Source organism: Ostrinia furnacalis, unplaced genomic scaffold (genome assembly GCF_004193835.3).
Source record: "Ostrinia furnacalis isolate ACB-3 unplaced genomic scaffold, ASM419383v2 OfSCF2395, whole genome shotgun sequence".
NCBI lineage: Eukaryota > Metazoa > Arthropoda > Insecta > Lepidoptera > Crambidae > Ostrinia > Ostrinia furnacalis.
Genome location: NW_021132634.1, coordinates 512,551 through 532,616, shown reverse-complemented (window position 1 = coordinate 532,616; position 20,066 = coordinate 512,551). Strand labels below are relative to the sequence as shown.

Below are 20,066 nucleotides of genomic sequence, written 5' to 3'. Positions count from 1 at the left end.
GCCTATTTATTACTCCTCCCATCATCCGGTGTCGACGTTGACGGTTTCGCAGTCGCGTCGCGCTGTAGGACCGCACTCACCGTATTTAGTTTCCTTTGGGCAGTGCCACCCTTTTTATTGCCCATACTGCCGCAAATGAGACACACGTAACGATTCCATCACAAACAAGCTCCAGAAAAACATTGGACGGTGTCACTGACGGTTGCAATCCACCCTCAAACGAGTCAATTCGCGACAAAATTTTCCCAAACACATCGTCGCGTCGCGCGAGCTATGGCGGCGGCCGTACAAACTGTCACAGCGCCTACAAAAATCACTATGAGCGCTACGTGAATATTCACGATTCCCAATAGGACTACGACGCGGAGTGCGTACACATCGCCTAGGTGACCTACCTCGATACTCAATACTCAATCGATGCACACGTTCATTTATTTAACGGCGGCATTCGNCATCATTTAGAGATATAAACAGAAATTAGTTGCAGGAGCGTTTTAGCGGGTTTTGAAACTAGACGACTCTAATAGCAGTCTTAATAAGAAAACAGAGACATCAGAGTTTAAACAGGCATTAACTTTAACTTTTGAATAAGCTGACAAGCTACTGTTGGAAAATTAGAATGCCAGTAAACATACAAACAAAGAAGCATAAAATAGCTTTTCGACACGGATAAATTAGATAAAACATAATTATACATTATTAACATAAAAAATCCTTTATTTCGACTCATTCGGCTGTTACCCTGGCCATAATAACGTTAATCGAAATCGGATGAATATTTAGTCGCTATAATATAAATATAAATATAAATAAATATTAATATCCTTGGACATTTCACACTGCGCTTCTAGTCACAAACTAAGCAAAGCTTGTACTATGGGTACTAGAGAACGGATATAAACACACTTAAATACTTTTTTTCTTTTTTTGTAAATACATACTTATTATACATAGAAAACACCCAGTCAAATACAAACAAATATGTTCATGCACACAAATGTTTGTACTGTGTGCGGGAATCGAACCTGCAACCTCCGGAATAGTAGTCCGTTTCGAACCACTACACCAAACGGCCGGCTATAGAGCAATATACATAAATATAAAAACATACATAATAACATATCTACTACTAAACTCATAACCTTTCCATTTGGCTTCGCCGTAGTCGGATAAAAAGAATATCAATTTTCCATTTGATTGTAACGGGACCTTTTTAGAACAATGTCTGCTTACCAATGACCTATTTTGCGTACTTACTCATTTTTTGTGCCTATACTCGGTCATTACTCATGGACGAGCGGACCGTATAGTTCCCTTTCAAGTCCGCCCATTTCCACTCTCTTGCCCACTATTTGCCCGGTGAGTTGGCAAATAAGTCACCCTGTATAAGCTTTATAATTTACAATGACATCTACCAGATACGAATTTGAAACGTCTTACACCCGTATTCACAAACAATGCTTGCTTAAGTGAAGCAGCAAATCGAACGCACAGCGTTGAATAGAGCTCTGTTATTGGTTCATGCGTGACCCTGTGCGTCCACGAGCACTGTAAGACCTCTTAGTAATGTTTGTGAATACGGGCGTTAGCATTTATAGTGTGCTCTACATATTGAGAACGTCTGAGAATTTTACATCGACATTCTTATCACTTTCTGATAAACTAAATTCGACATAGTAACATTTATGCCTCTGAAAGACTCTCTGTAAGGATCTTTGACAGCAAAGAAGTACCCTTGTCTTCAATTTGTAACTTCAAACTCAATAAACATAATATCGCTGGCTAATTTTAGAAATTCCTACGCCTATACCTATTTTCTTTACATTGTTCACATCATTAAAGTGATCTCGACTGTTACCTACTTTCTTCAAACTTTTTTAAGTTAGTTTCAGTAGAAAATAGGTACTTACATTATAGTAACTACAAATACAATCAGTAATAGGCTAGTTGCCTAAAAAATTTTTTTTAGTCCGTAATGTTTAATATCAAAAAATATTGGACACATATATTTTTATTTGTCAATCTAACAAATAATTACATAGTTATGGTGCGTTGAAGTTGCGCACGACGTCACAACGTGCGGCATTTTTAAGCAAGCGTTGACGTCAAGGGCCTCTTCTTATGAACTTTGGGGCGCTTTATCTCTATAAATTTTCATTTGTTTGAAAAAGTGAAAAATACGTGTAGAGTATTTTTTGATAAGTTAACTGACGGACTAATTAAAACTCTTGCTTTTTGACCCAGGCAACATCCCCATTGCCAGGTAGACAGTGCTTAAATTAAATACGTATGAATGCAAATATTGTAGTGTAATCAGAAAGAGTGTTAAATAAAATACAAAGGGAAATACTATGTACAATGATAGTCTTTTCGAATACAGTCGACAGCACATAAAATTTTGGTTGCAAAATAGCATCTCTTACAACCGAATAAGGTACCATGTTTACCTTGACATGCCCCTACGTATATCGGTTCCGGGCAAGATTAAGTCCCTGATAAGATTTATATCCGCCATTGTGGGTTCTGTCCTCTCGGCACCATGAAAATAGCCATGATTTTTCTCGAAGGGGAAAGATGATTTGGACGACTTATGGCGACTTATGAAATCTGACACCGAAGCTTCTTTTCATTGTGTGAGCTGTAGCAACTGAGGTAAGTAGGCTCAATCGGACACTAACGACATCAAAAGTGAAGGTACGTAACTACTAAATCATATCTTTTCGCTCTGACAGTAAGGTTGATGAAATCACAAAGCATTATCTATCTTCTATATATATAAAAGAAAGTCGTGTTAGTTACTCCACTTATAACTCAAGAACGGCTGAACCGATTTAGCTGAAAATTGTCAGGGAGGTAGTTTAGAGCCAGGAGAAGGACATAGGATACTTTTTATCCCGTTATTTATTGCCATTAAGGCGGAACAAAGTTCGCCGGGTCAGCTAGTATTATATAAAAGAAAGTCGTGTTAGTTACTCCACTTATAACTCAAGAACGGCTGAACCGATTTAGCTGAAAATTGTCAGGGAGGTAGTTTAGAGCCAGGAGAAGGACATAGGATACTTTTTATCCCGTTATTTATTGCCATTAAGGCGGAACAAAGTTCGCCGGGTCAGCTAGTCAAACATAAATTAAGGGAACACTTACAAATAATGATTTCTCAATTTGAAACAATTTTTAAAACTTGGAAATGAACCCAAGTACAGCTTAAAAAAATCGCTCTTTAACAACTTTTAAAATAGAAATTCTTATACTTTTTTCTCGAAGACGCGTCTCATAAATTTTTTAATATAAACGGCGCTTGAAAAAAATCCCAGTAGTCAGAATATCTTTCTCCCAAAAATCACAGATCCAACATAATGATATTCCCAAACCCCGCAATATGTAAAACCAAAGGAATCGCGTCGATCAATTTGCATTGTCAAAGCTCTCGTTTAAGCTCCAGCCGCAATAACGAAGGGCCGGCCTCTCGAGGGAAAGCTTCGTCAAAGCGCTTGATAAACTTGCTGGAGTTTTCTAGACTCATTTGCGTGGATTTATTTACTGATAAAGAAGGTCAAGTGAAAAAATATGAAGTAGTAAGTAGCTGTAGGACAAAAAAAAGTTACTACTTACTTTCTTGTTTGATAGTGATGACAATATTTTATGTAGATCAGACATTTTAGTATTGGTTGGCAAGCATTTTCGTTTATTTTAACCAAATGCCGTCCTCTCCTAGACAAAGACCTCGCCCACAGGTTTCCACAATCGTGAATTTTTTTTTTTTTTTTTTTTATCCACAACGCCATGGTACAAATTGCTCGACACGGTTGTATTCCCACTGTCGTTCCCACCTACTTCTGTCCTGCGTAGTCAAGATCTACATCTTGACCGTCAATAAATTCTAGTAGTGTCAGGTAAAGTTGGTCCCGGGAAAAGTTATAAGCTGTTCTTGGACCCAACACACAATCAGGAAGAAAATAGGAAATGAAAGTTCAGCATCGACTTTCCCTCTGTGCCAAGAAAATGGGAATGACAAAGATAGATACATCTTTGAGAAACTTATGCACCACTGTCCAAAGATATTTTTACCGTCAGGATCTACCTGCCATCTACCAAGTAGCATTAATAACAGATGCATTAATTCGCTTTCGCTTTAGAGCGAAGTTGATTTACAAAAAATGCAGGGATGAAACATTTACCTCTAATGTATGTTAGGTACTTTGTCTAGGAAGGTATGTGATTCAGACTTGCATAAAAAAGACATGGCGTGGTTAATATAACATGACCTAATGTATGCACATGTCCAAGGGTGAGTAATAGCATCTTTATAAAGCAAACCCATTTCTGCAGTATATGCGGCTAATTACAGAGACCCCAAAGCACACAGACTTATTTCTATACAGACGCGCCCCGTCATCAATCAATGAATGTACACAACCCACTTTTTAATCGACTACCCCGATGGGGGGTTATTTCTGCGATGCAAATAGAGGTAGCTTTTCCGTATATTCCGTCTTTATAAAAAAAAAATATATATATTATAGGGGACGCCATACGACTCAAGCAATGTAAATAAAATATGGTAAAAAATTCTGTTATTCATTCTATCTGCCTCTTTAATTTCAGGAACTGGGTTAAATAATTGAAATTCTATAGAAAAATATACTCTCCTGGGCCGAAAAAAGAAAACTCGTGTTTACACAGAACATATAATATTTACCTACATTAGAATGAATGAAGATCTTCATTCATGGGTACAATTTGGAAAAAACTAATCGAGCCTATTAATAAATCTCATCCGTTCATAAAACCGTAGGTATAAGTGGTAAAACCCTATTTCCTTTGTCACGAAAAGTAGTTATTTTTAAGCGAGTAAAGTCGTAAGATAAACCTCAATACATTTAAGCCTCTATTATTTACATAAGCTCCGCTCAGTTCGGAGCGAAAAATAAACCCGAAACAAGTATTGAATGGTTTGTTCCCGTCTTTATAAAAGCTCCCACAAAAGACAAAAACGGGAATCGAACAGATATTTGACGTGGGCTTTTGTTCTGGTATAACGGGAATTCCACGAATACCCGCTTATTCTCAACCTGAGATCGGATTGTTCTATTAGAAGAAAGCCGAATGATTTGATTGGAATCCCTTAATAAAGGTCAATCTTTATTGGCGCTTATAGAGTTGCGGTTAGACAGAGATTCCAGTGCAATGAGTATTACTATTGTATTTTACAAGTAAAGTTGACTAAATACCTACTATCTACGGCAATAAAAACACACAATGGTAACAATAAAATATTTTATCTGCGTCCATGGACACTCGCAAAATCCGAACGAAAATGTCCATCCATACATTCGGTCATATAAATACTGCGGAAAGCCGGAAAATAACTTTATCTACGGCGCCAGTTCCCGCGCGATCCATAGTGTTTTCGGGAATAGTCAACATTATTTGTCATTACGGATAACCCACTAACTTGTTTGTTTTGTATAAATTACGTCAAACCACATCCATATTTTGATGATGAAGGGGAAAGTAATCGAGTTATTGACATGTGGCACACGTATCAACGTGAATCAGAGAACTGAATAATGATCACACTTTATACATAAAGTGTGAATCAGAGAATTAATGAATATTGTTTACCTATCGGTAGAGTTCACCGTGTAGTGTAATTTGTTGTCATCATTCTGATTTAAGTGTTTAAACTTTAAATGTTTAAGTTTAAGTCTAGTATTTCCAGTTTCCTATCACTAGTCTAAATATACATGTATAACTCAAAGGTGACTGACTGACTGACATAGTGATCTATCAACGCACAGTCCAAACCACTGGACGGATCGGGCTCAAACATGCAGGTAGATGTTATAATGTAGGCATCCGCTAAGAAAGGATTTTACGAAACTCCACCCTTAAGGGAGTAAAACGGGATCCACGCGTACGAAGTCGCGATATGATAAAATAACGTTAAAATTTAAAGAATAGCACAACAAAAGCGAATGCCATTCCAAGATTCTGCGTTCCATTTAAGACTAACCTAGATTTCATGAATCTGCTCCAATTGGTATTGTAGCCTAGCTTCATTCTTTCCAAGCCTTCGGCCAGTTTGTGTTATTGACGTTTGTCATCTGCCCGTGACGTGAATGGCGGCTAATTGTGCTAGGCCGGGGAATTTAATGTTCTGTGATAATGTGCAATAACCGAAAAATTATGGCCTATACAATCAATCAGCTCGTTAATGTGTTTATCTGTTTATTATTGTAGGTAATAAGTAGGTAATTGTTACCTACATTAATATACATATAGATCTAGGATGGATACCTACCTAAGAAGTACGTAGGTAGCTACTTTCATTACTAACATTAACCCTTTCCCTACGGGCTCTTGGAAACCAAAGTACGCCTCTCATACGGGGTGTTTATTAAACACTGTAAAAAAAATTTCTCCACTTTGCATCAAGATATTTTAAAAAGTATGAGACTTACAGTATTTTAGTATTGGCTTTGCCAAAACAACAATAGACGCCACCCGAATTAATTAACCCTAGATAACTTAACTATTTGTTGATACATGTATACCTAATAACTAAACTTAACTGTTACTTTGTAATGCGTTCTAAAAATTATAATTATAAATAATTAAGTTATGTTATACAGTACTTATTATTATTAAGATAAGATAAGATAAGCATTTATTGTTAATTGTGTTGATACAGTGGTGTTACATAAAAGGCACATAATGCTAAAGTACACAATTTATCCATTTCGGACGTACAATATAAATTGTCAAAAACATAATTAATTATTAATTGGATTATTATTTTGCAATGTCAGTTATTATAAAATTATTCATTACATTACATTAAAATATTCAATTAAATTATAAAAAGATTTGTCAAATAATATTCTGTGGTTATACTTTGAAAATGTGTAAAACGTTATGCGAATTTTGTAAGTACTTAATAAAATTAATTAACAATTAGCAAAATGTCCTGGCATTTTGCTAATTGTTCTTTTAGTCATTAAGCCAGTAACGTGTCTCTTAGGTATAGAAGATATCACATTAAGGTAAACACCTCCTTTAAAGGTTGCACCTTGTATAGTGGCAATAGATGCGACTTTTCAACAAAAATTTAGTCTGATATGCTGTCGACTGTACCCACCTCGCGTAAAATGTAAACATACTATAATTTAAGTTACTAATCCAACTGCTTAATTGGCGTGATTAGGAGACGGCATGGTAGGGGGTGGGGCGACCAAAATTTTGCTATATTTCAGGATGTACGTCAAAATGATATAAATTAATTCGGATCAGGGTTAATATTCATAGAACTTACTTAAATAATAATCGATAACATTATGTCTATGATAGTTAGTTAGTTAGTTTTGCAGGGCAATCGAATACCGCACTTAGCCTCATGATTGGGCCATTGTGCGCGATTTGTGGTTTATCTTCCTACTCCAACCACCCCAGATCCCCCCAGAAGGCGAGCAGCCCGTCTAGGCTGCTGCAGGCCTCCTGTAGCGACGATGGTGATCGAAGAAATTGAGCCCGTTGTTCTTCCACGCTACTGCACTCCATGAGCACATGCTGCGGTGTTTCCTCTGCCTCCATGCACCCCCTGCACAGTGGGCTGTCTGTAACACCTATGTTGTGTAGGTGCTTGTTTAGCATGCAGTGTCCGGTTATGACACTCAGGACCTTGCGGATGCTGTCCCTGTTTAGTCTGGTGAGGCTGCGGGAGAACTTTTTCGATATGTCCGGAACCGCATCTTTTGTTTGCCTGCATCCTTCGCTATTTTCCATTCTGTGTGGTGTTTTTCTTCTGTTTTGGAACGCAGCCAGTTCCTGATCTGTGCTTGTAGTATGTCTATGATATCTGCAAGACTTTCATATACAATACATTGATGGTGCTTATTTTCATCATCTTTTGCGAGATATTAAAGGAAAGAGGACATCGACCATTTATTTTTTGTGATATTCTTGATATTCGTTTAATCCTTTCAATCCAAAAGGTGCAAAAGATCCAAAAAGCAAAATAAAGCGCGGGCTTTTGTTTTTAAAGCTCGCTTGTTTTGTGGATACCCTAGTTAAATAGGATTCGTTTTCGAGATCACTGGGAGACGCCATAATCTTCGTGCCAAATCCTTCGTTTAGCCAGAATATACGTGTACATGTATAAATGTACGTAATTCTGTGTAAAGGGTCTTATTACTTGGGATTTCATTAGTGTTGTACAAAATTTTATGCTGAAACGTATTAAATAAGTTTTTAAAAACATTTTTCAAATCATTCAAAGTTAATTATAGACTCTTTCATACCAATTTCAAATTAAATATAATCGAAAACCACCCCACTCAAAGGTTATACTCGTAGTAGGTAGATAGATACATTATGGTCCTTGTTACAAAATAGTGCTGAAAAAAAAACATACACTCGAATTGAGAACCTTTTACTTTTTTAAGTCGGTTAAAAACTCAATTCCATCTCAGTAATATTCTATCATAACCATAATCATTTATTCATTCATAAACATGGGTATTACAGGATGTCACATCTCATGATATGAGTTATAATTAATAACTAAAAGTCTCAATCTATACTCAAGATTGAACCGAGTTTCGAGCTTCGTTCTGTAATACGGCCCTAAAAGGATTCCAACCCAATACGTTTATCACGTGCGTCATAACGTGTTTGGATATGCAACTATCCAAACAGTAAGCCGATAATGAACTTTATGTAAATCCCAGTAGGCCCCCGCGATGTTACGGTGTGTTCCTCAGATCATAGAAAGAGAATAGATATGAAGTCGCGCGTAACTACAACGAGAACCAGTGTCCCCAAATTTCCCCCACCACAGCTCCCACACACACATTCAACTGTGTAAAAACAAAGCGACTGTGAGTCTACGACAACATGTGCAACCGGCTTAAAAGTGCTGTGATTGGCCAGAAGGCGTGCCTTATGGCCAATCAATGGCCGCGTTACGTGACGCACACTAAGAAAATGCTAGTGAGAGAACAAAGATAAAATGGAGTCGACAAGATATCGATACTTTAAATCGCTAGGGGCAAGGCTCGAAACTGGTTTCACAAAATGCAAATTAGGCTTTCAACTAGCTCTTATAATAATTACATAGTTGACAGTTACTAATTACTTCTGCTGTTATTATTTTTTTTGTAAAATCTTATAATCGCAAGTAACACATCATTTTTTTTTTAAATTACAAAATAGAAAATTATAATTTACTTCTATTTAACGATAATAGGAAACCGCATTAGAACACGAGCACGGCACTATGTTACGACCGGCACATGCGGCCGTACTGTGTATTTTCACACGACAGTGGATATCGGAAGAAATTAAATACATTGCGCAGTAGTTGAGCATGACATAAAGTGGTTGCTAACTAAATCGTCAATGTACAAGTGTGTTAGAATTTTTATCACCACTGATTTCGATGTCGCAGTAACTGTTACGGCACTGAATTCGTTCGTAAAAATTTTTAGTTTTTTTTATTTATAAGCAAAATACCAATGGATTTGCAATACTTACATGTAGTAAATGACTCCATTGTTCCTGTAGTTCTTCGTTTCACTTGTTTTATTGCACGTAACGACGCATTATCCAAAATATCGGAGAACATTTCCTTAGTACGACTGAATCGCGACTAACCTAGCTACGCGGCCGATGTTCGTTTCTGGGCATATCGCGGAGACACGCGCCACGCCCCCGTTTCACATCTTCTATGATCTGAGGTGTGTTCGCACTGAGAATATTTCGCGAGCGTTCACACACGAGCAATAGATCGCTAAATGGCACTGATTCGATATCGTGAGCATTTTGTTGCTAAGATTTTATAAAACAGAATATACCTATTATGCGACTGCATCGAATCGTGACCACAATTTTTCAGTTTTTTAGAAGCTAAGTATTGTTTTTGGAATCTGTTGTCAACCAGAAATCAATGAGAAATACTTCTTGTTGTCTTACGCCCGTACTTATTCACAAACATTACTATGAGGTCTCACAGTCCGCGTGTACGCACAGGGTGGCACACGAACCAATCACAGAGCTGAATTCAACGCTGTGAGTTCGATTTGCTGCTTCACTTAAGCAAGCATCGTTTGTGAATACGGACGTTACTTACAAGTATGCTTTATTTATTCCCAAAAAGTTAGAGCTTTATAAAAGTTAAGTTACTAATAACGAAATGAATATCAGCTCTTTATTATAAAATTGTACACAAACTCGAGTTCTGAATATTGTACATAAACATTTGCACAAGTTGCACGAAAAACTTTGTTGTAAAGATAAAGGCCAAAAGCGATGGAGAGGCTTATTCAAGCGTGTGATTTAAACACACCAAAAGTCTCGGGCTAGTGCGACACTTTGATATGGGATGGGTTCTCTATTTTCGATCGTTTGTCATGATTTAACGCGGTTGTAGGTACCTACTCAAGAAAAAATATAAAAAGACAGCTCAAGCGAAAAAAAGCCAAATAAATAGGTACGAGTACATAGAAAACTCGGCAAGCTTAAAAAGATCATGCCATTCCTTACAAATCAATAGAGCTTAAAATGCTCTAGAATAATGTCGGAGTGAACAAAGCCTAACAATGTTAAAGCTAAATTAGTTGCCGACCAGGTTTAGTTCAAGCCAATTTATATTAGTTCCATGCCTCTAATTAACTAAATTTTGTGAAAGTGCAATGTCATTTAAATTCAAATTCGTGCTCAATGGACGAGTCCCCAACGGGTTTACATGACTATGACCTAAAAACCGACAAATGTTTGTTTTTTAATAGTAAAAGTAAAACTCAAAGAAAAAAACAAAGTGTTCTACGAGAACTACGACTCGTAGCGGACGTAGACTCGATCGTAGCATCGTAGTCTGTTTAAATAAGTATCTTCGTAGTATGAAGATATTCGTAGCCGTTACGAATAATTTAACCATTCTGTCTCTTCTTCGAGAAAACAAAAATAACATGCTTCATTATAAATGTTAATTGAAATTCTGTACCTAATTATTTTTATTCTTTTAATTAATTCTAATTTTTTTTCCTACTGAAATATTTAATCACAGCATATTATATCAATAATAATATCAAGTAATTCTATTTTTTTTTAATTCACTTTATTGCTTGGGAAGCACATTTAATGTGAAACAGGGTAAAAATGGTTATACATATATTTGAGTTTCGAATAAATACCCACAGTTTCAATAATGGAAAGTCTTTGTCTTTTCCTCGACCCACACAACGAATCTTTTACTAAAGCTAAGGAGGCGGAAAATGCGAGGCTCCGCCGGCGGCGGTTCGGAGGATCGGCACTTCGGCAGGCTCCAACGACCACCTTTAGGGACCGTTTACGGAATCGCTTCTGTCGGTTAGGATGGGTTTACACCGAGTACTTATTGACGACTACGTGCCTAGATTAATAAAGTCTAGTCTAGACAGATAGTAAGCGCAACAAAGTGAGGCACTTCAAACTAGATCACTGGCTTCGCTTTTCCCATAAGTTTTCACAGTAAACAAAGTCAAACGTTAGTGAAATCGTATGTAGATGACTTTGATTGACATGATTTTTGCCTCACTTTGTATGACGACTATTCGTCTAGTCTAGAAGAAAGACTACATAAATGTAATAAAATAACTACAGGGTGTTAGGTAAATGGGTATATGAGCCGACACTAGCCCATGTTAACAGCGGCATATAAATGGTATGGTGAAGTCAGATCATGGTGCCCCAACAATATTGGTGTTATTTGAAAGCCCAATAAATATCCTTAAAGAAAAACACATTTAATTTCTTAATATACGATTAACATATACAATAAATGTGACTTGAAAAAAGACCTCACTTTGGGCTCATATGGGATTGGTTAAAGTTTCCAAACGAGACTCACTATTTGACTGATTTATTGAGAATACACTCTTTACATCAAGCGCTACAATTTCTGTTTACAAAAAGTTGAAATAAGTTAAAAATAAAATTTGCCACGAAGGTGACGATGAGAACCGTGGCGATGAGAAATACCCAGTTAGAAGGCTTTGGGCAGTTAACACCAATCAATTGACGTGCAACAAAACGCATTTTTCTAATAAGTAGGCAAACAATTATAAAAGTTTAGGAATGTATAATATTTTTTCCGCCTCTACATAAAATTTATGTATGTTTCAATCAATCATCTCAGCCATAGGACGTCCACTGCTGAACATAGGCCTCCCCCAATGCTTTCCATGTTGCCCGGTTGGTAGCGGCCTGCGTCCAGTGCCATCCTGTTACCTTTATGTATGTTTGAAAAGGAGGCTGACAATAGTGACTGAGTTTCTTGCGCTGCTTCTTCTTCTCAGCACTGGCCCATTTATTGTCCCGAAGCAGTGGTAGGATTAATATTGGGACGTGTTCGTTCGTTCGTTCGTTTCAGCCGAAAGACGTCCACTGCTGGACAAAGGCCTCCCCCAAGGATTTCCACAAAGACCGGTCCTGCGCCGCTTGCATCCAGGTACTTCCCGCGACCTTCACCAGATCGTCGGTCCATTAACGTTGGGACGTGTAAAGGTGCTTTTTAAAAGCCTATTTGCAAAAATAAATGAGTTTTGTGAGTTTTTTGTAAGTACGATTTAAGAAATACGTAGTTGTGCTTTGTTCATTATCGACTGAGTTGTGTAGTCACACCCTTATGTGTATCTCTGGTCAGTAAGGTTTGTTTGTTTAGCGAGATTCCTCCCGATGTCCTTTTTTGTCTGGCCGATAGCAAATAAAAGTTTTCGTGCCGTTTTCCTTAATTAAGCTTTATTGTAGCTTGCAGTAACTAAATGGCTTGCTCTGTTACTTGGGGGACCCTTTGTTTTTGTACAGTCAACAGCACATCAAACTATTTTTGTTGCAAACTCGCTCTTATTACAACTTCATGAAGGCACAGTGCTTAGCTTGACGTGCTGTCGTCCCTCTTAATGACTTAACTTTATCCATTTTTGGAAATAAATGAAATTAACATAATTAATTAACAAAAAGTAAGTAGGTAAGTATCAAATAAATTATGATGCGAAACATTTGCAACAAGGTTATAATAAGTAATGTAAGGTATACACCTAAATGCTCGGAAAGTGATAAAATATGTTACCTGTTTGATATACTCGTATTTTTACAAATACTTTCTCAAAAGTGTGATCTTTGGAACATCAATCACGTCTCAGACAAGCATTACATGTCTCACCTCCATCTAGTACCTACGTACGAGCTTTCAGGTGTGACATGTATGTTTATTAGAGGTTCTTAGTTTTATTTTGAGCAAGAATCTCGAGTTTATACTTTCACGACGAGTAGAGCTTGTAGCAAAATTCATCCAAAGTGGTTCGTTCGGTCCTCCTTTGAAGTACCATCATATTAAAGACTGACATTAAATAAATAATAATAATAAATAATAAATATCCTTGGACATTTTACACTACGCCGCTAGCCCCAAACTAAGCAAAGCTTGTACTATGGGTACTAGACAACGGATATAAACATACTTAAATACTTTTTTTTTGTAAATACATACATATTATACATAGAAAACACCCAGTCCAATACAAACAAATATGTTCATGCACACAAATGTTTGTACTGTGCGGGAATCGAACCCGCAACCTCCGGAATAGTAGTCCGATTCGAACCACTACACCAAACGGCCGACTGATTAAAGTACTTGACCTTCACTGGTTGGGTTTTATTGGCGGTCAAGTTGTAGATCCTACACAGGAATTGCAGTGGTGGGAAGAGTCCCGTGACATTAAAGATACAAAATTCCCATTTACAATATTAGTAAAGAAATGCGGAATCATTGTAGTTAATTCAAACATAGATTATTCATGTTATCCTAACGTATTTAACTAGTAAAAGATAACCATAATTGACTGTGGTACATAATTTGTAGCGAGATGTCGCCACTTGATGGTGCTCTTGATTTTCCGAGTAAATAAACGAGACTCGGCAAAGGTTTATCAAGCTGGATCAGACAGAACATGTGGGCAGGGCCGCAATCAGGTGTTATCTAATGGAGGGCAAATATTGAAATGCTAATTCGCAGTCAAGTAAGATTTACCTATATTTACACCCTATGGCTTGTTCTGCATAAAGTTGAACTTTGCGGATGACCATATTGAAATGAAATATCTATACTAATATTATAAAGCTGAAGAGTTTGTTTGTTTGTTTACTTGAACGCGCTAATCTCCGGAACTACTGGTCTGATTTGAAAAATTCTTTCAGTTTTAGATAGCTCATTTATCGAGGAAGGCTATAGACTATACTTACATCACGCTACGATCAATAGGAGCAGAGCAACAATGAAAAATGTTGCGAAAACGGGTTTTCACGCGTACGAAGTCGCGGGCACAGCTAGTAGTTTTTATAAGCACGGAATTATACATATATCTTCGAAGATAATATTGCTTTTGATGGCAATCACATGGGGTGGATCGGCTTCTTTTTTAATTTAAAACAATATAACAGACTTTAAACAGTGTTGTTAAGATACAACGTTATGTGTAAAGTTGGACAACGCTTAAGTGTTCAATATTACAGGCATAACCAACGTAATGGCGCAATTTCACTAGTCGATAGGGTCCGCATGCGGCGTGCGGGAGATTTCTGGAACGCATGCCACAGGGCCTGCAATTGGGGGAATCCCCGCATGCTGTATATACCGAACGAGTTATCGACTAATGAAAATGCGCCATAACTATCAATACCGATTTTTGCCAGATGACGTTTCAAAATCGTTCCACTAATGGATGTACCGAGATTGGTTATTTATTATGATGCTATTAAATAAACCTGACAATGTACATGTGTTGCCAGTCCGTCCCTGTACTCAGATACGAGGCGATAACGCGGTGACATCGCTCTAATGCGTTTACACAGATAGCGATGCGATTATCAAACCCGTGGGCGTCGCCAGAGGCCATCGTCTGAACAATACAGGGTATCCCAAAAAGTCGTGTCAAGCCGAAGCATCCATACTAGGGCTATCCAAATCACCCACATGTATGTTCCACGATTTTTGATAGTTTTCGAGTTATGATTGTTTTAAATTTCTGTGCTTAGGCACTTTTTTGGTCAATGTGGCGCGAATAGTCAAGTTACATGCCTGATTTTTTTATTATTATTAGATGAATACTAGGCCTAGCTGATTCAGAAATATTTACATCCATAACACTAATGTAAACTAAAATCCTGTATGTTGTAAATAAAAATCATAACTCGAAAACTACCAAAGTCACGGTGATTTGAGTAGCCCTAGTGATGCTCTACCTCTGGGCTTCGGCTTGACACTACTTTTTGGGACATCCTGTATATCAATTCATTATACCCACTGTATTCCTGCACATAATACGATGTATGTGATTTATTACCAGGCCAACATAAAAAGGAAATAAAACTTATTATGACAGCTACGGGTACGGCTACGAGGATCGTAGCCCACGCAATGTCTACGAAACTACGAGTACGAGCTACGCTACGACTCAACGTCTACGGAACTACGAGAAAGCGTCGTAGCACACCATGATCTAACTTAAATTAAAATTCACTTTCTTCTGTTTTAAATAATAAAAGTTACTTTTATTTCATTACAAAATCAGTAATTAGGTAATGAGGATCTTCCATAGGCATTTATGGGTGGAATTGGTACATATTTGGTGCATTATCCGTTATCCTAAACAGACTGGATTAAAAAAATAAGATTAAACACTATTGTTGTACTCTGACCGATTTAAATGTACACAATATCATGGTATCATAGAGCAAGTCTAATAAATGAATGAAAGTTTACTGGCCAGATAAAAAAAGTTTGTTTTAAAAAACATATTTTGACCGTCACTTGTTTGTCAACAGACGCGGGGGTGCGGCGAGGGCACGCGGGAGGGGGAGGGAGAGGAGGCGCGCCCCCCCGACGGAGAGCGGCTCCCCGGGGACGGAGCCAGCTGCTCCGCGCCCGACGACCAGGTAATCAGCAGGCCTAGTGTGAGTTTTCATCAAACGCGCGTCATTAAGGGTGGGTTGCACCATCTTACTTTACCTTTGACAAACGTCAATAATCTGTGAAACTCCATACAAAACGCACCGGTTATCGTTAAATTTACTGTCAAAGTTCGGTAATGCAACTCAGAGTAAAGGGTGGGTTGCACCATCTTACTTTATCTTTGACAAACGTCAAAAATCTGTCAAAGTCCATACAAAACGCACCGGTTATTGTTAAAGTTGGATTCCGTGGAGGGTAGTTGAACGGGAAGCATGGTCGATCTGTTTTAATGGTTTCAATTTATTATTTAATGGACTTTAGTGTACAAATTTGGTGTTATTTTGTGTTCTAAAGTGCAGTGAAGTGATAAATTATAAAAAACATTGAAATACTTCGAATTTGAGCGCGCATCGAGTGTCGAGTGGGTTGTCGTATGAACAACCCGCTTTGGACCCGGTGGCGTCTCGAAACCTGCTTACGGGCATACTTAACTCCACGGAATCCATGAAAAATCAATAGAACTGAAACACCCACGTTCTATTGATAACTATGTCAATATTTTTCACTCGACATTGGCAGAAATAAACCTCCCAGAGAGGTTTGATTGCCACAAATAAAAAAGTCAAAGTAAGTTAGTGCAACTCAGCCTAAATGTATGACGGATCGTACAGCGCCCCTAGTAGGAAACGTTCAAAAACTACATTTTTCATACATTTTTTAAACGCGCTCACTAGTTTGATGAAAACTCACACTCAGCCCACAGATCCAAACTTGACTGTTATTTAACGGATTAGATGTGAATAAAAGTTGACGCGTCTCCAAACAGGTGGTATAGGTATACTTGATAGTGACAGTAGACAATAGTGGAGATCCGAGGACCACTGCTGGTTTAAATCCCGCCGCTGCTGGGCTATTGTAGGATGATATGTCGCGTTTTTCCACATAAAGAAAATACACACGATTAATGTCACCTACGAGTGTAAATTAACATTGTTTTTATAAGTCGCCTGGCCAAATAATTCTTGAAGTAAAATCAAACAAAAATTACATATACCTAGTAAGTAAAAGAAAATTGTCGCGAGTATCTCTACATTATGTACTTTTTATATTATTACAAAATATTTTCCACATTTTCTTCTGAACTTTGAATACAAGCAATACAAGTAAGAACCTATCATAATATTCATAATGGATGTTCTTCTTTTCCAGCACCGCATTAGCGACGATGATTCGTCGAACGGGATACGCACATTTGGTACAGATAAAGATCCAGGTAATGTATGCTTATTTCCCATCTTATTCCATCACTTACAGTACTAAAAATGCTAGCTCAAAACATGAGCAAGCAATCTCTTCTCAGAAATAAACATAGGAAATAAATAGGGCTGTAGTAGTAACAGATGACCAAAAGTATTTAAAGATAATTTATTCCTGGCAGCAATAATAAAAAACATGCGAGAACTTTTTGTTGGTATGTAACTGGCCACATCACTTTGTTTTTTTTACACACAAATTATTACCGACAGTCATTTGTTTCTCTAATCTGTGTAACAAACGAATCTCGCGGGAAATAAAAAAGACGTCATAAATTTTAAACAACTCTGTTCTTAATTACTTTTTTTGCTAATTAATTTTTCAAAAAAATAGCCGCACAGTGGTATAGAGTAATATTGTGATTTAAAAAGCAAATTATGGAAAAGAAAAGATTAGAAACTAATTAGATTTTTAAAAAGGGGGTTTTTGCGATGCTTAAAAAAGTTTTGATGTAATAATTTAATAACATTGTAATATTGTTTTAGTATCAACGGAAGGCATTCTACGGACGGGGCGATACTATAAAGGAATATATTGGCCTTCTCTCACAAATAGTTTTAAGGTAAGAAATCTTTGCGTAAGGAAAAGTTATCCAAAAATCGTATATTTTTTGAGCAAATATCCACTGGCGTAGGTAATTTATTCTGGTTGTAGGTTTGCCGTCTATTCCTCCTTATACGCAAAGCATCTAAAAAGAATTTGTTCTATATTTTCGTGGTTATTTAAGATATACCTAATTGAGCAACTTAAGCAGCTCCTTTTTATGATGAGACTAGCTGTGCCCCGCGGTGTTACCCGCGGTAAAACGTAGCCGTTGTGTTAATCCAGGGTGTCAGCTAACTCCATACCAAATTTTATTAAAATCGCTCCATCCATTTAGACGTGAAGAAGTAACAAACATACAGACTCGCAAACTTTCATCTTTATAATATTAGTGTGATTATTACAAGTAAAAAAGCAATAAATTTTCAGGACGAAGCAGTGGAGTCATCATACCAAAGGTATTCCAGACGCCAAAGACAGAAGTCCCTCATCATGGTCAACGTGGTGGACCTAGCTCTCAAAGTATGTATGTATAAACATTAACCATAAAGTTATGTACGATTTGTGTACATTTAATTACGGGGGTGCTTTTGTTTCAGATATCTCTCTCTATAATTTACACGTTAAGCAATAGAGGAAACGGTAAGTTTAGTCAGTTCTATTATTATTTTATAATTTCACCTTGTTGATTTGTCTTTTTATTAAAGAAAACAGAAATAGGTTTTAGACGTTAATCAAGGATTAATGGTCCTCGAAGCTAAACATAATAAAATATTTCATTTCTTTAATTTTATTTAACTCTGAACATCATTATTTTGCGTTGAGACGCACATCATGATCACATCCCCTTCTGACCACCCCATTACCAAACCACCAGTAGTGTCGTGGGGAATATTTTTCCCTTCTACACTACAAATTAAGTTGACTACCTATTGCTTACTTAAAGCTGAAAACACTATCACAACCCGCAGACTACAAACTTTTTGTCGGCCGATAGTTTGATCATACCGTAAATCACTATCAACTGTAAAATTCGTATTATATATCGGTGTATGATACACCGATTTGGTATCGGTTGATTACGCATACAAAAAGCCCGACTAAACTATTGCCGAATAAAAGTTTGTCATCTGCTGGGACTTGCGATGGTGTTCTCAGGTCAGTAAGCAATAATCAACTTAGTTTGAACTTTGATGTGATCGTTCGTTCGTTCGTTCGTTTCAGCCGAAAGACGTCCACTGCTGGACAAAGGCCTCCCCCAAGGATTTCCACAAAGACCGGTCCTGCGCCGCTTGCATCCAGGTACTTCCCGCGACCTTCACCAGATCGTCGGTCCACCTAGTGGGAGGCCTGCCCACGCTACGTCTTCCAGCTCGTGGTCGCCACTCAAGAACTTTCCTGCCCCAGCGGCCATCAGCTCTTCGAGCTATGTGCCCCGCCCACTGCCACTTGATTTTAGCGATTCTGCGGGCTATGTCAGTCACTCTGGTTCTCCTACGGATGTGATCATGAGGCGCAAATACTGCTGTTATGCAATAAGGGATTTTGATTTAGAGTTATATTCCAGCAGCAGAATCTATAGTAGACGCATACCGGATAGCATGGACGGTGGCGTTTTCGTGGCTGAACGTGGGCGTATGTCTGCTGGGCTGGTGGCGTTGTTTCGCCAACAACTACCTGCACTGGGCCGCCGCCGCCACCTGGATACTGCTCATCGCACAAGGTAAGAGGGCCTAGATAGATAATATGATACCTACTTGATCTAATGCACGTATCTGTTTACTTGCTGTCCAGTGTTCCGCAAATGGTGTACCGTGGTCTTAAGATGGTGTGCCTCGGAAAAATAAGATTATCACTTATTTTTAGTAAGTAAGGGTAAGAACTAATTAGGTAATTAATTAAAAATTGATTTTTCATGTGTGGTCTAAGTACCTCCAAAAAATTTCCTTTTCCTAGATATACCTTGAACACAAAAATTTTGCGGAACACTGGTCTAGTCCACATTTGACACTGGTAGATTTACTTTATAAGCAACTACAGTTATTAAACTTATACCATCTTTCATATACAAATTAAGATTTAACCGAAACTTGAGCATACAGGTACTACAGGTCTGTTGCTTTTTTAACCGTTAAGATACTGTTAATTCACTTAAGTTTTTTATTTATGATAAGTCTTCTGGTATATTTCAATATGAACACCAGGACTACTGTACTTA

General features: G+C 37.6%; 1 protein-coding gene across 1 annotated transcript in view; it reads left to right on the top strand.

The window, feature by feature from the left end:
* The window catches only part of LOC114355374 (adenylyl cyclase 78C), a 62,184-nt gene that overhangs the window by 22,767 nt on the left and 19,351 nt on the right, over nt 1-20,066 (top strand). Inside the window, exons 3-8 of the mRNA XM_028308181.1 lie at nt 15,865-15,975; nt 17,201-17,264; nt 17,791-17,867; nt 18,278-18,370; nt 18,448-18,490; nt 19,416-19,571. Of these exons, the coding sequence (XP_028163982.1) occupies nt 15,865-15,975; nt 17,201-17,264; nt 17,791-17,867; nt 18,278-18,370; nt 18,448-18,490; nt 19,416-19,571 (544 nt within the window). The remainder of the gene's footprint in view (nt 1-15,864; nt 15,976-17,200; nt 17,265-17,790; nt 17,868-18,277; nt 18,371-18,447; nt 18,491-19,415; nt 19,572-20,066) is intronic.